Here is a 21,291-nt window from a genome sequence, read left to right as displayed (position 1 = left end):
TTCTGTGATTATAAGTAGGGCAGGTCTGATTGTACATCTTTTAATGAATGGGGAAACTGAGGTTTAGAGAGATGAAATGATTTGCCACTTATACAAAGACTTAAACTGGCCATTGTGAGATTTGAACCCGTTTCCTAAATGCAAATACCATATTCATTCCCCCACACTATAGCCACCTCAGTCTATTAATGGCCATCACCCACATTTATAGGTCTTTCTCAACCTCCTCAGTTTCAGCTGATAATCATGAAAAAAATCAAAGCAAAAACAAGGGAATTTCCTCAGTATCTTACCATCTCTTACCAACCTCCTGACACCTATGCCCTAACACTGTCTAGTCTCCTGTTACAATGGATTGTCTCTTCTTCTACCAGAGGCCAATTCTTCCACTTATGCAGTGATTCCTATTTCCCCTTCATTTTCTTAAGGATTTTTTCTCTTTCTTATATCATTTTTTCTCTTTCTGTAGGATCATTTCTATCAGCATATAAATATGCTATAAAATCTTTAAAAAAAGAAAGGAAATTGATTTCATATCATCTCCCCTCCCGAGCTCCAAGCAAGAATTAGCTGTATTTGCTGTCTCTGCTTTCTTAAAACTCATTCTCTCACGTCCTCTCACATAAGGCTTTTATCTCCTGTGACTCGACTGAAATTACTCATTAAAGACATCTAGGAGGGGACCTTCAAGATGGCAGAGGAGTATAAGAAGTGGAGATCACCTTCCTCCCCACAAATACATCACAAATACATCTACATGTGGAACAACTCCTACAGAACACCTACTGAACGCTGGCAGAAGACCTCAGACTTCCCAAAAGGCAAGAAACTCCCCACGTACCTGGGTAGGGCAAAAGAAAAAAGAAAAAACAGAGACAAAAGAATAGGGATGGGACTTGCACCTCTGGGAAGGAGCTGTGAAGGAGGAAAAGTTTCCACATACTAGGAAGGCCCTTCACTGGCGGAGATGGTGGGTGGCGGGGGGAAGCTTCGGAGCCACGGAGGAGAGCGCAGCAACAGGGGTGCGGAGGGCAAAGTGGAGAGATTCCCGCACAGAGGATCGGTGCCGACCAGCACTCACCAGCCCGAGAGGCTTGTCTGCTCACCCACTGGGGCGGGCGGGGGCTGGGAGCTGAGGCTTGGGCTTCAGTCGGATCCCAGGGAGAGGACTGGAGTTGGCTGTGTGAACACAGCCTGAAGGGGGCTAGTGTGCCACAGCTAGCTGGGAGGGAGTCTGGGAACAAGTCTGGAGCTGCCGAAGAGGCAAGAGACCATTGTTTCGGGGTGCACGAGGAGAGAGGATTCAGAGCACTGCCTAAACGAGCTCCAGAGACGGGCGCGAGCTGTGGCTATCGGCATGGACACCAGAGCCAGGCATGAGATGCTAAGGCTGCTGCTGCAGCCACCAAGAAGCCTGTGTGCAAGCACAGGTCACCACCCACACCTCCCCTCCCGGGAGCCTGTGCAGCTCACCACTGCCAGGGTCCTGTGATCCAGGGACAACTTCCCCAGGAGAACACACGGCACGCCTCAGGCTGATGCAACGTCACGCTGGCCTCTCCCGCCGCAGGCTCACCCCGCATCCGTACCCCTCCCTCCCCCTGGTCTGAGTGAGCCAGAGCCCCCTAATCAACTGCTCCTTTAACCCCGTCCTGTCTGAGCAAAGAACAGGCGCCCTCAGGTGACCTACACGCAGAGGCAGGGCCAAATCCAAAGCTGAACAACAGGAGCTGTGCAAACAAAGAAGAGAAAGGAAAATTTCTCCAAGCAGCCTCAGGAGCAGCGGATTAAATCTCCACAATCAACTTGATGTACCCTGCATCTCTGGAATACCTGAATAGACAACGAATCATCCCAAAACTGAGGCGGTGGACTTTGGGAGCAACTGTAGATTTGGGGTTAGCTTCCTGCATCTAATTTGTTTCTGGTTGTATGTTTATCGTAATTTAGTATTCAGAGTTTATTATCATTGGTAGATTTGTTTATTGATTTGGTTGCTCTCTTTCATATATATGTATATATGGATGTATATATTGTTCCTGTTTCTCTTTTTGTGAGTGTGTATGTGTATGCTTCTTTGTGTGATTTTGCCTGTATAGGTTTGCTTTTACCATTTGTCCTAGGGTTCTGTCTGTCCGTTTTTTTTTCTTTTTTTAGTATAGTTTTTAGCGCTTGTTATCATTGGTGGATTTGTTTATTGGTTTGGTTGCTCTCTTCTTTCTTTCTTTTTTTAAATTACTTCTTAATTTTTTTATTTTTAATAATATTTTAATTTATTTTTTATTTTAATAACTTTATTTTATTATTTTACTTTTCTTTCTTTCTTTTTTTTCTCCCTTTTCTTCTGAGCCGTGTGGCTGACAGGGTCTTGGTGCTCCGGCTGGGTGTCTGGACTGAGCCTCTGAGGAGGGAGAGCCAAGTTCAGGACACTGGTCCAACAGAGACCTCCCAGCCCCGCATAATATCAATCGGTGAGAGCTCTTCCAGAGATCTCCATCTCAACGCTAAGACCCAGCTCCACTCAATGACCAGCAAGCTCCAGTGCTGGGCACCCCATGCCAAACAACTAGCAAGACAGGAACACCACCCCACCCATTAGCAGAGCGGCTGCCTAAAATCATAATAAGTTCACAGACACCCCAAAACACACCACCGGATGCGGTCCTGCCCACCAGAAAGACAAGATCCAGCCTCATCCACCAGAACACAGGCACCAGTCTCCTCCACCAGGAAGCCTACACAAGCCACTGAACCAACCTTACCCACTGGGGACAAACACCAAAAACAATGGGAACTACGAACCTGCAGCCTGCAAAAAGGAGACCCCAAACACAATAAGTTAAGCAAAATGAGAAGACAGAGAAATACACAGCAGATGAAGGAGCAGGTAAAAACCCACCAGACCAAACAAATGAAGAGGAAATAGGCAGTCTACCTGAAAAAGAATGCAGAGTAATGATAGTAAAGATGATCCAAAATCTTGGAAATAGAATGGAGAAAATACAAGAAACATTTATCAAGGATCTAGAAGAACTACAGGGCAAACAAACAATGATGAACAACACAATAAATGAAATTAAAAATTCTCTACAAGTAAATAATAGCAGAATAGCTGAGGCAGAAGAATGGAAAAGTGACCTGGAAGACAAAATAGTGGAAATAACTATCGAACATCAGAATAAAGAAAAACGAATGAAAAGAATTGAGGACAGTCTCGGAGACCACTGGGACAACATTAAATGCACCAACATTCAAATTATAGGGGTCCAAGAAGATGAAGAGAAAAAGAAAGGGACTGAGAATATATTTGAAGAGATTATAGTCGAAAACTTCCCTAATATGGGAAAGGAAATAGTCAGTCAAGTCCAGGAAGCACAGAGACTCCCATACAGGAGAAATCCAAGGAGAAACACGCCAAGACACATATTAATCAAACTATCAAAAATTAAATACAAAGAAAAAATATTAAGAGCAGAAAGGAAAAAGCAACACATAACATACAAGGGAACCCCCATAAGGTTAACAGGTGATCTTTCAGCAGAAAGTCTGCAAGCCAGAAGGGTGAGGCAGGACATATTTAAAAAGATGAAAGGGAAAAACCTACAACCAAGATTACTCTACACAGCAAGGATCTCATTCAAATTTGACCGAGAAATTAAAACCTTTACAGACAAGCAAAAGCTAAGAGAATTCAGCACCACCAAACCAGCTCTACAACAAATGCTGAAGGAACTTCTCTAGGCAGGAAACACAAGAGAAGGAAAAGACCTACAATAACAAACCCAAAACAATTAAGAAAATGGTAATAGGAACATACATATCGATAATCTCAAATAAACAACCTAACCTTATACCTAAAGCAATTAGAGAAAGAAGAACAAAAAAAACCCAGAGTTAGCAGAAGGAAAGAAATCATAAAGATCAGATCAGAAATAAATGAAAAAGAAATGAAGGAAACAATAGCAAAGAGCAATAAAACTAAAAGATGGTTCTTTGAGAAGATAAACAAAACTGATAAACCGTTAGCCAGACTCATCAAGAAAAAAAGGGAGAAGACTCAAATCAATAGAATTAGAAATGAAAAAGGAGAAGTAACAACTGACACTGCAGAAATACAAAGGATCATGAGAGATTACTACAAGAAGCTATATGCCAATAAAACGGACAACCTGGAAGAAATGGAGAAATTCTTAGAAAAGCACAACCTTCTGAGACTGAACCAGGAAGAAATAGAAAATGTGAACAGACCAATCACAAGCACTGAAATTGAAACTGTAATTTAAAATCTTCCAACAAACAAAAGCCCAGGACCAGATGGCTTCACAGGTGAATTCCATCAAACATTTAGAGAAGAGCTAACATCTATCCTTCTCAAACTCTTTCAATATATAGCAGAGGGAGGAACACCCCCAAACTCATTCTACGAGGCTAACATCACTCTGATTCCAAAACCAGACAAAGATGTCACAATGAAAGAAAACTACAGGCCAATATCACTGATGAACATAGATGCAAAAATCCTCAACAAAATACTGGCAAACAGAATCCAACAGCACATTAAAAGGATCATACACCATGATCAAGTGGGGTTTATACCAGGAATGCAAGGATTCTTCAATATACACAAATCAATCAATGTGATAAACCATTTTAACAAATTGAAGGAGAAAAACCATATGATCATCTCAATAGATGCAGAAAAAGCTTTCGACAAAATTCAACACTCGTTTATGATAAAAAATTTCCAGAAAGTAGGCACAGAGGGAACTTTCCTCAACATAATAAAGGCCATATATGACAAACCCACAGCCAACATCGTCCTCAATGGTGAAAAACTGAAACCATTTCCACTAAGATCAGGAACAAGACAAGGTTGCCGACTCTCACCACTGTTATTTAACACAGTTTTGGAAGTTTTAGCCACAGAAATAAGAGAAGATAAAGAAATAAAAGGAATCCAAATCAGAAAAGAAGAAGCAAAACTGTCACTGTTTGTAGATGACATGATACCACACATAGAGAATCCTAAAGATGCTACCAGAAAACTACTCGAGCTAATCAATGAATTTGGTAAAGTAGCAGGATACAAAATTAATGCACAGAAATCCCTTGCATTCCTATACACTAATGATGAAAAATCTGAAAGAGAAATTAAGGAAACACTCCCATTTACCACTGCAACAAAAAGAATAAAATACCTAGGAATAAACCTACCTGAGGAGACAAAAGGCCTGTATGCAGAAAAGAATAAGACACTCATGAACGAAATTAAAGATGATACAAAGAGATGGAGAGATATACCACGTTCTTGGATTGGAAGAATCAACATTGTGAAAATGACTATACTACCCAAAGCAATCTACAGATTCAAGGCAATCCCTATCATACTACCAATGGCATTTTTCACAGAAGTAGAACAAAAATTTCACAATTTGTATGGAAACACAAAGGTCCGCGAATAGGCAAAGCAATCTTGAGAAAGAAAGACGGAGCTGGAGGAATGAGGCTCCCTGACTTCAGACTATACTACAAAGCTACAGTAATCAAGACAGTATGGTATTAGCACAAAAAACAGAAATATAGATCAATGGAACAGGATAGAAAGCCCAGAGAGAAACCCACACACATATGGTCACCTAACCTTTGATAAAGGAGGCAAGAATATACAATGGAGAAAAGACAGCCTCTTCAATAAGTGGTGCTGGGAAAACTGGACAGCTACATGTAAAAGAACGAAATTAGAACACTCCCTAACACCATTCACAAAAATAAACTCAAATGGATTAAAGACTTAAATGTAAGGGCAGACACTATAAAACTCTTAGCGGAAAACATAGGCAGAACACTCTGTGACATAAATCACAGCAAGATCCTTTTTGACCCGCCTCCTAGAGAAATGGAAATAAAAGCAAAAATAAACAAATGGGACCTAATGAAACTTAAAAGCTTTTGCACAGCAATGGAAACCATAAAGAACATGAAAAGACAACCCCCAGAATGGGAGAAAATATTTGCAAACGAAGCAACTGACAAAGGATTAATCTCCAAAATATACAAGCAGCTCATGCAGCTCAATAGCAAAAAAACAACCCAATCCAAAAATGGGCAGAAGACCTAAATAGACATTTCTCCAAAGAAGATATACAGATTGCCAACAAACACATGAAAGGATGCTCAATTTCACTAATCATTAGAGAAATGCAAATCAAAACTACAATGAGGTATTACCTCACACCGGTCAGCATGGCCATCATCAAAAAATCTACAAACAATAAATTTTGGAGAGGGTGTGGCAAAAAGGGAACTGTGGTGGGAATGTAAATTGATACAGCCACTAAGGAGAACGGTATGGAGGTTCCTTAAAAAACTAAAAATAGAACTACCATACGACCCAGCAATCCCACTACTGGTCATATACCCTGAGAAAACCATAATTCAAAAAGAGTGATGTACCACAATGTTCATTGTAGCGCTATTTACAATAGCTAGGACATGGAAGCAACCTAAGTGTCCATCGACAGATGAATGGATAAAGAAGATGTGACACATATATACAATGGAATATTACTCAGACATAAAAAGAAACGAAATTGAGTTATTTGTAGTGAGGTGGATGGACCTAGAGTCTGTCATACAGGGTGAAGTAAGTCAGAAAGAGAAAAACAAATACTGTACGCTAACACATATATATGGAATCTAGGGGAAAAAAAAAAAAGGTCATTTAGAACGTAGGGGCAGGATGGGAATAAAGACGTAGACCTACTACAGAATGGACTTGAAGACATGGGGAGGGGGAAGGGTGAGCTGGGACGAAGTGAGAGAGTGGCAGTGAGATATATACACTACCAAATGTAAAATAGATAGCTAGTGGGAAGCAGCCACTTAGCACAGGGAGATCAGCTCGGTGCTTTGTGACCACCTAGAGGGGTGGGATAGGGAGGGTGGGAGGGAGATGCAAGAGGGAGGGGATATGGGGATATATGTATATGTATAGCTGATTCACTTTGTTTTACAGCAGCAACTAACACACCATTGTAAAGCAATTATACTCCAATAATGGTGTTTAAAAAAAAAAAAGACATCTAGGAGCTCTATCGTATCAAGTCGAGTGATTAATCTCAACTCTCATCCATTCCGTATCAACAGTTTTAACTCAGTTGATCACCACCCCCTTGTTGAGATTCCTTTTTCCCTTAGCTCAGATCAGTGCACTCTCCTGCAAGTTTTCCTTCTTGTTTATCATCCTTCACTCTCGGTTTTCTGCTGACCCACCTCCTCCGCCAACCTCAATAAGCTAGAGTTCCCAGAGTGCAAGCTGCAGACCTCTGCTCAATACTCACTGCCCAGATGATCTCAACCCACCTCTGGACTCTGAAATTTTGAATACTATCCATGTGGCCTGTCACCAGCGGCCCCCAAAACAAACAAGAGACTTTGCTCTTAACTCAGCCTTCTTCACTGCAATAAATGGTTTTCTCTCTTATTGAATTGTTCCAGCCCCAAAGCTAGGCATCATCTTCATTTTTTCTGTTTACTCTGTTTACTTATAATCAATCAATCAACTAATTACTGTTGGTTCAACCGTCAAAACATCCCGAATGATAAATGATTTCTGCAATAATCATTTCTCTACTAAGGAGGCAGTCTTTTTGGAATTAAGAACACCACATCGCTCTTTTGATCTAAATTCCTCCAATGGCTTCTCTAAACACTTTGGATAAAATCCAAACTCCTCAGCCAGGCCAAAGACGACCTTGGCCCTGCCCACCATGCCCGCTAAGTGCTTATTCCACTCTAGCCACACAGGCTCTCTTGTCGTTCCTTGAACCTCTGACAAGTAACTCCTGCTCCATGGCCTTTGCATTTGCTGTTCCCTCTGCCTAGAATTTCTTCCCTGAGGCTTCCTCATGAGTTGCTCTTTCATGTCACTCAGTTCTCTGTTCAAATATCATGTCCTCAGAAAAGCTCTCCTGAACTGTTCTGTGAAGAACAGGCTTCTCTACTTACCTTCAGACTCCTGCCTTATTTAAAAAAAAAAAAAAAAAAAAAAAAAAATCTTATATACATTTGAACTTATATTACATGTTTATTTGTTAACTTGTTTGTTTGCCAACCCCATTATGAAGATAAGATCCATGAGTACTGGAACTTCATCAGCCTAGCGTGCTGCAGTGTATTCCATGCCTGGAACATAGTGTGTGCTCAATAAATATTACTAAATATAAGAAGAGCTAACATTACCTAAGTACTACAAATGAGCAAATGACCACTGCTCTGTGATTTGCCTCTATTAACTAATTTAATCTCCCCAATAAGTCCATGAGATACTTATGGTGGTAATATCACAAAAGCCATAGTTACGGAATCATTCTTTACTTGGACTATAGGCTCTTTTCTTTAAAACACAATGACTATAAAAAGAACAACTCAGAAGTATTAATGGACGAGAAACTGTCTTGTGAGAAACTGACCAGGAGATATAAATTCCTACACAATCGAAATAATGGCTCATATATGAGGACTAGTGGTGGTCTGGTAACAACCAGTGAGGTGAGAGAACAATCCAGTATTTATTAAGTATAAGGAAATATAGCCAGGAATAACAAACAAATTAAAAAAGGGTAATTGTACTGCTTTCATTAAACCCCCTCCAAACTTATAAAAGCAGTATTATCTGTAAAACAAGATTCAATAAAACAAGAAGATGGCTAACTATAATATCTTGTCCTTAAACACATATTAGGATACACTTTAACACACTTTATTGTAGAGAATTTATAAAAATTTTACCTGAAACTGTGTCAATACAGTTAAAAAAATTTTCTTTAGAGCACATAGTGTTTCTATACATTATTATATAGAGAAAAAGTCTGGCATGTTAGTTAACCTAAAGGGCTGTGTATCTCTCAGCACCAAGGAGTATTTCTATGGTTATTTTTTTTTAATTGCATGTTTCCAAAACAATGTAATACTGAAGGACTCTGCTTATACCAATAGGGGGTTGGGAAGGATATTTAATTTTTCTTTTAGGATGTTTAATTTTTCTTTTGCTTTATTACACAGAAAATGATATTGAAGTAGATTTAGTTGGCTTTAAGTATTGGGAATGGTCACACTTATTTACCTACTTGGCTGCTTTGTTAAAATACAAGGCAATGTTTGGCATGATTTCTATTGGGAAGATATTTAGGACAGGAACCATGAACCTTTTGGAATACTTCTAACCACCGTTATTAATTGAGGAGTGAGCTAGCATTGATTTCTGAACTGCTCCACCTGCTGGACCAATGAAACCCTAACAATAATTTTAGAGTACTTACATTTTATCGGGATGAAATTAGAAACATTCTGAGCAGAAACCAATTTCTAGCATATGAAAATTATATTTTAAAATGCTTTATCCACTATTAACGTTTTTATTTTCCACTTATTTTTATAGTCTAAACAATGCTCTGCTTATTCAAAGTAGAATGAAGTGACAAATGGTTAGAATTTAGGGAAGAGATTTTATTCCCACAAAAATAATAATCTTCAAACTTATTTTCATCACATTTTTATTTCCCCAATGTGATTGCATGTGTACTGACAATTCTAAATAGTTATGGTATCATTAAGTTAAGCAGAGAGTTACTACCAATGACAAACAAAAATATATCCAAAACCAAATTAACAATGATTTACTTTGCCAAGTGATTCATGATAGGGTTCCCTGAAAAGGAGACTACCCTGGAGTTTTACAAATATGACTTAATTTATATGAAACCACTCAAGATTTTATTTGTAATTTTAAAATGTCTAAATGGAGTCTCCTTTTGCAAATGCTTTTAACGTGACCCCCAGGAGTCTGGTGATCCAATCCTGCCCGTAGGCCAGGCTGGTGACTCTGACTTTTGAGGACAGCATCAGCAACACTTCTGCCTTGAATGCCATAAGCAGGACTGAACACTTCCCGTGCAGAGGCAGAACTATATGAAGCAGCAACAGCAGAAGAGACAGATAGACTCGACACAAGCCTACTCCTTTGTTTTTATTAGGTTCTTTGGCCTCTAGGACAAATCTCCTTAAAAGATACAGGTCTATCTATTATTTCCTTGGTATTCCCCCAGGAGCACTGAGTATTGGATAGAACACTTAGCAAATCTTATAACTTAGGCTGAGAAGGTTAATGGTATATTCCTTTTATATACCATGTTTTGTAAGTTTTATTTAAATAAAAGGGCAAAATAAGATGCAAGAAGAGGAAAAAGAAAAGTACAAAATAGCAAAGGGGAAAAAAAAAGAGAAGAGAATTTAAAAGGTTGCTGGGGGATATGAATTCTAATTTCAACTCTGCCCTTTGGGAGCTGAGTTTCTGTATTATTTTTCCATACCGGTTTGTGTCATCTTGGGCAAAACTGGGTCTTTGTTTTTTGAAAAAATGAGAAAGTTAAACTAGGTAATAATGAAAGAAATATTAAGGATAGTCACACTTTGGTATCTAAACTTATTTCTTAATTAACAACCCTATTTAATCACCAACATTTAGAATCCCAGTAATTGACAGTTATTCTGTGGGACAGTTTAGGAAGCCAAAAGTAATTTTTAAAAAAGTATCAAAAATTTAAAACAGGACAAATTTCAGGTAATATTAAAAATACATTTTATGCTCATGAGAACACAATTAGCTTAAAAATCTTTAGAGGAATCTAATAAATCACAACAGATCTGAGAATGAAGGTTTTCACCAGGAAAATATTTCACTTTTCTCTGTGTGCTAAGAAAAGCTTGTAAGTGCAGAAAGCTAGGAAGAAACTGGGAAATAATGGAGAATAGGGAAGGTCTCAAGGGAAAGAGACCAAGAGAAGTAGAAAGATACTTTTTTTTTGAGACATTTGCCATCTGTGCCTCTCCAAAAGATGCCAAGCAGCTCCCCAGACTGAGGGTTAGGAAGCTCTTTCTCATGAACCCTGGAAGATATCCCATTAGGTTTCCTCAGTAGGATGATAAAGAGTAGCAGATGGGATCCTGCAATTGTCACGAGGTTATTTGGAAATGGAAGGCCATGAGGCTGGTGATGTTCACCGTTACTCGGTTAACCTTTCCTTCCTTTCATTTTTCCTTTAATGAACTCTTTAATTTTACATGTGGGGTCCCCTACCAATGGTATTCGTATCTGGCTTGTCCTTTTTATTTACTCCATTTAAAATTTCTCTCTTAAAAAAAGCTCTTGCTTATTTTTCCAAGCCTATGTTTAAGAAAGATACGTTTGTAATTTTCAACCAAGAGATTTGTGGTTGTGTCCCAAACAGGATAAAATTCAAGCATTAAAAATGCTATATCACTGAAAATGTCGTCTATATGGGCAGAGCAAAGAAAGAACCAGTATGCTTTTAAATAAAGCAGTGCAGAGAACTGTCGAACCTGGAAATAAATAAATAAATAAACAAATTTATTTATTTATTTATTTATGGCTGCGTTGGGTCTTTGTTGCTGCGCGTGGGCTTTCTCTAGTTGCGGCGAGCGGGGGCTACTCTTCGTTGTGGTGCACAGGCTTTTCGTTTGCCATGGCTTCTCTTGTTGCGGAGCACGGGCTCTAGGCGCGCGGGTGAGCTCAGCAGTTGTGGCTCGCGATCTCTAGAGCGCAGGTTCATTAGTTGTGGTGCACGGGCTTAGTTGCTCCGCGGCATGTGGGATCTTCCTGGACCAGGGATCGAACCTGTGTTCCCTGAATTGGCAGGCGGATTCTTAACCACTGTGCCACCAGGGAAGTCCCCAGAAATTTATTAATATATAAAAATCTAAATATTTATGGTACTTTTCTAAATTTGGAATGGTTCTATTTTATGTTAACAAATGAAACCCATACTTTTAGTCAATATCTAAGGTTTTGCGGAAAAATAAGAATTTCACAACTTTTCAAATTGTATATTTGATATATAAACTCATGTTTCTGTGTAGTCAGAAGAACCTTATCAACTGAGTATATCTTCTTAAAAAGTCTATTGAAAATTTACAATGTTGTGTTAGTTTCAGGTGCACAGCAAAGTGATTCAGTTATAGATATACAGATATTCATTCTTTTTTAGATTCTTTTCTCATATAGGTTATCCCAGAATATTGAGTGGAGTTCCCTGTGTTCCTTGTTGGTTATCTATCTCATATATAGTAGTGTGTGTATGTTCATCCCAAGCTCCTGATTTATCCCCACCCCGCCACCATGTTTCCCCTGTGGTATCCATAAGCTTGTTTTTGATATCTGTAAGTCTGTTTCTGTTTTGTAAATAAGTTCATTTGTTTCATTTAGAGACAAAATACATTTGGGGCACATTTTGCTTTCTTTTAAAGCTATTAATACTATGGTAAGCATATTATGAAAAATTCATTCAAATAAATTTCCCCAACTTTGAAATCTTTTTATTTCTATTACTCTTAGACTACCTTCTAAAAGTCCACTGAACATATCAAATCATAATCCTTGTTTGTCACGATGACCGGCACCTTCTACTCGAGACTTGGCTTTCAGTGCCAACATCATTAAGAGATTCTTCAAATTACTTTTTAAATATCCTTTTCCCTCAGGATTTTCACTTACATCTAATTAGACTACTTACTCCATGCCATGTAATCCCTGTTGCCAAAACTGCTAAATGCTTCAATAAGTAGGAGGAGGGCATCAATGGAGCAAGACAGATGTAATGTCACTGGTTAACAATAGAAGTGTGAAGCAGCTGCCTTAATTATGAAGCTTATTAATTCATGGTGTTGAAAAGAAAACTTGGCAAGAGTTCTTATAAAATATCTAACCTTTTCAAATAGCATGATATTGCTTAAAACTTAAAATCTATGTTTTCCATAAGGAAGGTTGAAATAACTATTTTGCCAGTAATTAACATATGTATTTAAAACCTGTAATTCTAAGTCACAAGGTCACACATAATTTTAAAAGCAACTCTGCTTCTTAACTGACTTTTAAAAAGTATATACCATTACATTTCAATACTTTAAAAATTTTTTCCATTTGGAATTAAATCATAGGATAAGGATAAATATGTCTAGGAGAGGAAGTAAGGAATAGGGAAGAGAGTTCTCAAGAGCTACTTCGTATGGAACCTGGGAAAACTTAAATAACCTCATCAAACCTCAGTTTCATTTTCTATATATTAACATTTACCATGAAGTGTTGTTTGAGGATTATAAATAATGTATATTAAGTGCCTGGCATGTAGTAGGTGCTCCATAAAAGGTAGTTATTATTATTTTTTAATGAATATATTGAAAAGACTGGATTTAAATAAATGGGTTGCTGTCATAGAATAACTGAAGAGAAATAGTTTTAATACAATCTTCAGTCTTACACCTAGAATAGAGTACTTTATTATCATTTAAAGACAATAACATCTAAAAATGTAAGCCAGCAACAGCTCAGTTTCTTAAGAAGAAGATGAGTAAGTGAAAACGGAAATCTCAAAAGAGGTGTTAGCAGAGAAAAAAAAAATTAGTGGAAGTGTGTTTTCTTTTTTGGTGTTGACTGAAATAAAGATTTACATATAATGGAGTAATAATCAACAGGAATTAGTTCCTGGAAGTATAGTAGACTGTCACATTTAGAAAATCAAATAATACCCCCCCACTCCCTATATTCTGAAGGATAAAAAATGTTCCAAGTATCATCTGAAAAAAAAAAGTGGTTCTGATGAACCTAGGGGCAGGACAGGAATAAAGACGCAGAAGTAGAGAATGGACTTGAGGACACGGGGAGGGGAAAGGGTAAGCTGGGACGAAGTGAGAGAGTAGCATGGACATATATATACACACTACCAAACGTAAAACAGATAGCTAGTGGGAAGCAGCCACATAGCACAGGGAGATCAGCTCGGTGCTTTGTGACCACCTAGAGGCGTGGGATAGGGAGGGTGGGAGGGAGGGAGACGCAAGAGGGAGGGGATATGGGGATATATGTATACATATAGCTGATTCACTTTGTTATACAGCAGAAACTAACACAACGTTCTAAAGCAATTATACTCCAATAGAGATGTTAAAAAAAAATATTCCAAGTACCTAGTGGACCAAGAGAAAAATACCATACAGATGACACACTTTCATCTAATCCTCATTCCTGTCTCCTTGGTCTGTAACAGAATGATCAGCATCTACCACACCAAATATGACACGCACAATTCATTAGTAGTTTTACCATTCATAAATTCTTTCTAGCCCTTTTTGAATCTATATATTTTTGGCCTACATTATATTCATCAAGTGAAGTAATAAATTCTCTGAGTTTATTACTCACAGGATCAGATGGAACTTCCTATTAATTAAAAAGGTTACTTGTGTTCATGATCTAAAGAGGGCCTCCATTCATAAGGTTCATGATTTTAATATCTGCTACCTGATTCATATCCTCTGCCTCTGCAGACTGCAATGCCCCAATCACATACCTCCCATCATTTGAGCGGCTCCCTTGGGCCCATTCAAACTTTCTCCATGATGTTCTTTTGATGTGGGGTCAGCAGAAATGTATATAGCAAACCTCGTCGTGCACAGGGAAGATTAACACGAAGGAAGAATACTATATCCTGTTTTGTTTTTAGAGACTCTTTTTGATGGTGGGCAACATTCTATGATCCTTGGAGCGTCACACTGTGCTGATGACCTCAGTAAGGAGCAACACCCGAGTCTTTCATAGTTTATTACCATGGCCCATAGATTATCTGTGCATTAACACAGACACACACACACACACACACACACAGTTTGCCACTAATGTTCACTATTCTATCTCATGTCCCTAGAATGAGCCTTACACGTTGTAGGCACAAAGTAAATATTTTTTGGATGAATCAATATATGGTCTGTGGGTAGAAATGTGACCGATGGAATTTAATATGGACACATGCAGAATAACATATCAAGGATAAAACATCTAAATTATACATACTTCATCATATGCTTAAGATATTTCTTAAGACAACTCCATTTAGCTTAGCTCCTTACTATTTGGAAGAGTTTAGTTTTCATCTTTATATTAAACTCAGAAATTTCCTGTTGCCTCCATCCTTTGTCAAAAGGGTGATACTGTCAACATAATAAATACTATTCTGCAAAATACCAGGCTGACCCCAACAAGCCTACTGACGAGGAAAAGAACAAAAAGGATAGAATTCAAAAGTTAGGGTATACATGTACCTAATGTATGGAATTTTTTTTTTAACCAAACCTGACAACCTTCTGCTACGGAACACTGTGGAAGAGGGAAGCCTGAAGGGCCAAAAACACTGTGAAAGGAAGCATACCATGAAATGACCTGATTATATGGCTTTCTCTTTTTAGTTTTGAAAGAAAAACTAAAGGCAATAAAATTGTATCCCTACTTAAAAGTTTATGTATTTTTAAATGCTTGATGAAAGTCAATGAATGTTTTAATATTCCTTTTTTCATTCTATGGTTACCTTCTAGTTTGTTTTCTCTGTGCCAACAATAATCACATTGCAACATATTCAGAACACCTACAATAAAAATCTTAATGAACATAATCTCTACACTATCATTAATACCAAAGACAACAAATACCAAAAGTTAAATACAATATGTAGCCTAAGAGATAATGAGAAAACTTTATTCGCTGCCAAAATTAAGTTGATGAAATATTACAGTGAATTCAAAATAATACTCAAGAGATTAGAAGCTTTTCAGTTGTGATCTTTTCGGGAATACTAAAAATTCCTCTTAAAAATAATTAATAAATTATAAAAATAAAAAAGTTTGAAAATGACTTCAGAAACATCAGTCACTGTATCTTAGTAAAAGGAGATGCTGATAGTAAATAAGTTATAATACTGCATTGTTCGAAAACATAATGTGACATTATTAAACATTTTAAAAACAAAAGCAATGGGAGTGGAACGAGGTCTTTCACACACACTGCTTTTCTTTGCCCTGTTGTGCTGTCATCCTCTTCTCTATAGCTCCTGCTTGACCAGTTGTATCTCCTTGTTTCAAAACCACAAGGAGATTAATATGCAGTTTTGGAGGTAAGAGCAGAGAAGATAACGAAGCTATGTGAGTCATTTAGGACTCTCTGGTGTGATCACAAAATAATACTTAAAACCACTTTTCAGTGAAAGAATGATTTCTAGAAGTTGTACTATAATTACTTCAAACACAATCCTGCTTTATTATTTAATGTTTCTCTGTTAGTTACACATATGTTCTCTAGTACATAGAGAATAATTTCTAGATAAGAAATTAGCAAAACCGTGGTACCTGCAGATCTCCTTATCCATATGAGTCCTATACTTCTAATGTCCCAGCGTCCTCCCTCAAAAAGAGGTCTCACTTAGATAGTACAGACTTAGACCCTACCTAGCAAAAGCTGAGAGTCTCATGGACTAGACACCGTAGGATGAAGAGATTATATCATTGTTGCTGTAGAAATCATTAAGGGAGTATGCAGAACAGTATCTATGTGAATATACTGTAGTTTACCTTCTGTGTATCTGCAGACGAGTCGTTCTGCTTATTATTCACAAAAGAGTTGACTTTATTTTAGTAAAGATATACCATGAGATCAGTATTAACTGGTTTTAGGCAGTGTGATGCTGGAAAGAAACAGGCTGCTGAAAGGATGTGAACAGACCTCTTGCTCTATCAGTGCCTTCTTATGGAAAAGACTGAAGAGAAAAATGATTGAATTCCCTTGGTACTATATACATTTGGGGTTTTTTTTTTAGTAGGGTGGAATAGGCATATGGTTTTCACAAACTTTTACGAACAATGTGCATCTAGTGTAGACATACTTTGAACCTCCCAACTCGGTATTTTCCAGCTCACTGTGTGTGTGTGTGTGTGTGTGTGTGCGCGTGTGTGTGTGTGAGAGAGAGAGAGAGAGAGAGAGGGAGGGGCATGAGAGGCAGCACAGTGCAGTGGTTAAGAATGCATACTAAGGTGCTAGACTGCAAACTACTCACTTGATGTGCAACCTTGGACGAGTTGGTTACTCTTTAAAATAGGAATAATAATGGGATGTTATCAATATCAAATGAGTGGCTTTGTTGGGATTAAATGAGTTTATCAATGTAAAGTTCCTGGAATAGTGCCTGTCACATGAAAAGTGCTCAAAGGTATTAGCTGTTATTATGTGTTCCCAAGTACTTTAAAATACTAAATTAGGTAAATATATCAAGGTAGGTAAATATGAAAGAAACATTATATTCTTAAATCTAACAGATACTAGTTTAAGATGCTTGCTGAAATTAACTAACCGTTATTTTACTGTCTTCCCCCCAGAAAAATCCTGTTTTTATGAATATCTGTCTAGGAAATGATAAAAACCTCATTCTTAGAAATCTAAAAGAGATTCTTAATTTTTAAAAAATATTCTTACCTCAGAAATGAATTGTTAATTTGACAGCAAAATCATTTTCTTGAAAGCTGCCTCATATACTTTAATCCTCTACTCATTTCCATAGAGCAAACAATAGAAAACTGATTTATACAGGATCCATCCACCCATCCATCAATTCATGAACAAATATTTTCTGACTCATTACAATGTATTTGGCCCTACGCCACACACAAAATCTCTACACTAGTTTCTCAAAGGGAAAACACTGAAAAATTGGAAAACTGTGAATGGGATACTGATGTCTATTGAGAATGATAAAGCAATAGGAGAGGTAGGAAAAAAGCTAATAAGTAAGTGAACTACAGCAGAATCAGTGAATTTATAAGAGAAGGACCTTAAAGACATTATAGCCCAATGGGTCTTAACTTTTTAAAAAAGTACCAACACACCTGAGGGGTAAAATAAAATACAGTATTTACTTATAACATATATCCTGATTAATGTGCCCACAAAGTTTTATGGTAAATTATTACACTTAAAGTCAACAACAACAAAATAATGCATATATAATATGCAGGAAGGAAGTAGAGAAGATACTCCTAATAGTAATGTTAACTTCAATATTAAATTTAGCTCTTAGCTTCTCGGCAAAAAAGCAAAATGAACATAGTATAGTTTTTTACTACGTGATAAATCTGATTGTATATTTTTTTTGGAAGGGGGGGAATGGGAGGAGTTAACTTTTCTGGCATTAATTCTAAGAGAACTTAATCAAGTGGATCCTTATGTTAAGAAACATCAGCAACATCATAGTTCCAACAAGAATTACCCAAAAAGAGCAATAAGAAAAGCTTTCAACTATAATTCAGAGAGGTTATTACACTGAAGGCTAGGGAGATCACCTGGCTGCTGAGGAGAGCCCAGTTTATACCTATTATCCTGGCTTAAATATCAATAGTGCCCCATTCCATTCTCAGACTGACCCAAGTTTGGATGATAAATTACACGGTCATCTTATCTATGGGGAATTTAGTCCAGATTTGCTTTGTAGTGATCATGTTTGACAGAAGAAAGAACTTCATAAACAGTTTCTGCCAAATTTCAAGAGGAACTAGATGGCAACAAATTAAGACCCAAATTAAAAGTGAAGGTATGAAATATATAAAATATAATCTCTTTGTATTAAAAACGGTGAAATAATATCGTGAAACTCACACTCAGAATTGAAAGCAATTCTTCAGTACCACATTCAGGTTTCAAACGCTCCTTGAACATTTTAACTGTTTGGTGCTTTAAATAGTAATAAGAGGCAATCCGGCCATATGTCAGTGGTTCAATGCTCCGATTATCCTGTTTCAAAAGAAATATAAAATAACATAAATAAAAAGTACAATAGCAGTGTATATATTCATAAAATTAATAATTCATACTGTAGGTTGCTGTTCCAACTGTTTCATTACAATTTTTGGTTATCATTAGAAGCAAAAGCCCTATTGTTAAAAAGCTGGGCCATCTTTTAAATTGGAATGTGTATGACCGAGTCGTACCTCTCCCACCTCAATACAGTAGGAATGTTCCAATTCAACCAGGGACTTCTCAACCAGATTGGACAGAAACTTGTTCACAGAATCATGGCTCACATCACTCAAATTGTAGTAGCTAGAAAACAAGCAAGGTCATTATTTGTTTCAAAATATTTCCTGTTAAAACCATCACTTCAATTTCACCTCGTTCTTTTCAGAATTTCAAAAAAAAATTCCATTTATAGCAAATCAAAGGAATAAAGCAATTGCAATTACCATTTCCATTTTACAGATCAAAATCCCCATACTAAGGTTTATTGACACTGATGAACAATGGCAATATGTTAAAAATATGTAAGATAAGCAGATAAAATTCAGCAGCACATTAAAAAGATACTCATTTTCCAGTGTTAAAACTTACATTATTTCAGTTTACACATCTACAGCAAACTAAACTTACATACTAGATTTAGAAAAGGTGAGAAGCATATTATATATAAATATATAATTCCCTTTTTTATGTAAAAACTCATCCTCAGTAACATTAAAAAACTCAAAGAACAATTGATTTGGGTGGCAGATGAGTTCTTTTAGGAAATTTAGTCAATTGTTCCCCTAATGCTTAAGGAGTAAATATTCTAAAGATTAGAAGGAACATCATCAGGCTAACAAAATAAGCATTGTAAGTAAGCTTACCTATACAGAAAACACATAGGTTCAGCTCTACATATCTTCTGAGTAAAAAACCTAAGGACATGCAATTCACCTGAATGCTCCTCCCTGTAACTCCAAGAGATTTTTGGCAAATCCCTAAGATCACTAGGAATCCGTGTCTGGGAAAAGATCCAAGAGGTGAGGGACTGCCTCCACAGTCATGGCAGACTGCTAATTCCTGTTGTGTGAACCCCGCCCACTAGTCAGCATGGAGAATTTACATGCCCTACCTCTACCCAAGTCAAGGAGCAGGAGTGGAAAGTGGCCTCAGAGAACAGACTCTCATCACCGAAACCCAGCACGAGGGTTTTATATCTATACAGGACTAGGAAGGGGGTGGTCACAGCCTGAGGAAGAAAGTGTTAACAATCTCAAATGGGAGAGGTCTAAAGGCCTCCCAAGCATGGTGATTTTTTTTTTTTCCTTCTTTCTTCCAAGGGAAAGATTTGGGGTCAATACTATAAAAATTTATTTAAAAACAGAAAAAGCAGGACTTAAATCATGGCAGGATATATTTTCACTAGAAAGAGAAGTTAGCCCAAAAGTCTAGGTACAACCAAATATACGAGTTTCCACTGAGTATGGATTAATAATAGGTTATTTATTTGGGAATATAACTGTAAATCATAGTTATATGCTGAGGATTTTAATTCTCATAAAAGAGGATTAGTTACTTTAAATTTTAGTCTGTAGAGAAATTATTGCCCTTCCTGGAAAAGTTCTTTTCATAAACCAAAATAGAGCAATATTTATCAATGAACAGACAAATACTAGACAGATCAGTGCTGTTGTTACTTTAAACAAAATGCACAGACTTTTATCAACCAGGCATATGTGAAGGTGAAAAACCAGCATTATTAACCATTAGAAAATATTTCCTTTATCCTGAATTGTGACTGAGAAGGAGTACATAGTTAGAATAATTTATTCTGCATTAGAGGTGAAAATAAAAATTCTGAACTTTCAAGCCTCCATAAAAGAGACAGATCCCCAAAGCTGTTTCAAATTATTAACAATATTTTTTTGTCTTTCATTTTTTTCCCCCAACAAATGAAATTTATCAGCCAAACTTTCTGCAACGTAAGTGCTTACTTTATATTTCACATTCTTTTGGCTTGCTAAGCCTATAAATTTTCCAACACGATTTTCAGCTGTCTGGACTAATATATGGCTGATAAAGTTATATCTAAATGGAAAAAAAACAGTGAAAATGTGCCCAGGACACTGAATAAGTAGTACTATTTGCAGAGCAAGAATCAAGCTATTCTTTATGCAATTAAAATTACAGAAGGAAGACATTGCGAAAATAATATTACAGTGAAAAACAAAAAGTTATGATTCCATTTTTATCTATAAATTTCTTAGGCCATTTGAAAACAAAAAATCTCATGGTTGCTGCTATGGCTCACCACAAGCCATTCCCATATAAATATAACTGGAATGCCAACATTCCCATATTATGCTTAAATGAATAATTTGGTACACTTACAAATAATACTTAAAACCATTAATGATAAAAACTTGTCTCCAAAAATTATAGGTTCTTTTTTTTAATAATTATTTTACTCACTGTTTTATGTATTTACAAGATATATTTTGATGGGCTAATATCCCTTCTGAAGTTTGTTCATTTACATCTATTGGAAAAATTTTTAGACTACTTTGTGGCTTTTATCCAGAGAAAGTACAGTCAGGGTAAATATTTTTTAAACATTTACAGTGAGT

General features: G+C 37.0%; 1 protein-coding gene across 2 annotated transcripts in view; it reads right to left on the bottom strand.

Moving 5' to 3' along the window:
• Positions 1-21,291, bottom strand: part of ASCC3 (activating signal cointegrator 1 complex subunit 3) — a 338,689-nt gene that overhangs the window by 56,078 nt on the left and 261,320 nt on the right. For both annotated transcript variants that reach the window (XM_068551389.1, XM_068551390.1), the window contains 2 exons: positions 18,877-18,988; positions 18,545-18,679 (listed from right to left, as the gene is read on the bottom strand). In XM_068551389.1, coding sequence (XP_068407490.1) covers positions 18,545-18,679; positions 18,877-18,988 — 247 coding nt within the window. The remainder of the gene's footprint in view (positions 1-18,544; positions 18,680-18,876; positions 18,989-21,291) is intronic.

Source organism: Eschrichtius robustus, chromosome 9, assembly GCF_028021215.1.
Source record: "Eschrichtius robustus isolate mEscRob2 chromosome 9, mEscRob2.pri, whole genome shotgun sequence".
NCBI classification, from domain to species: Eukaryota; Metazoa; Chordata; class Mammalia; order Artiodactyla; family Eschrichtiidae; genus Eschrichtius; species Eschrichtius robustus.
The sequence above is the reverse complement of the archived record's forward strand: the minus strand, read 5'-3'. Positions and strand labels throughout refer to the sequence as shown.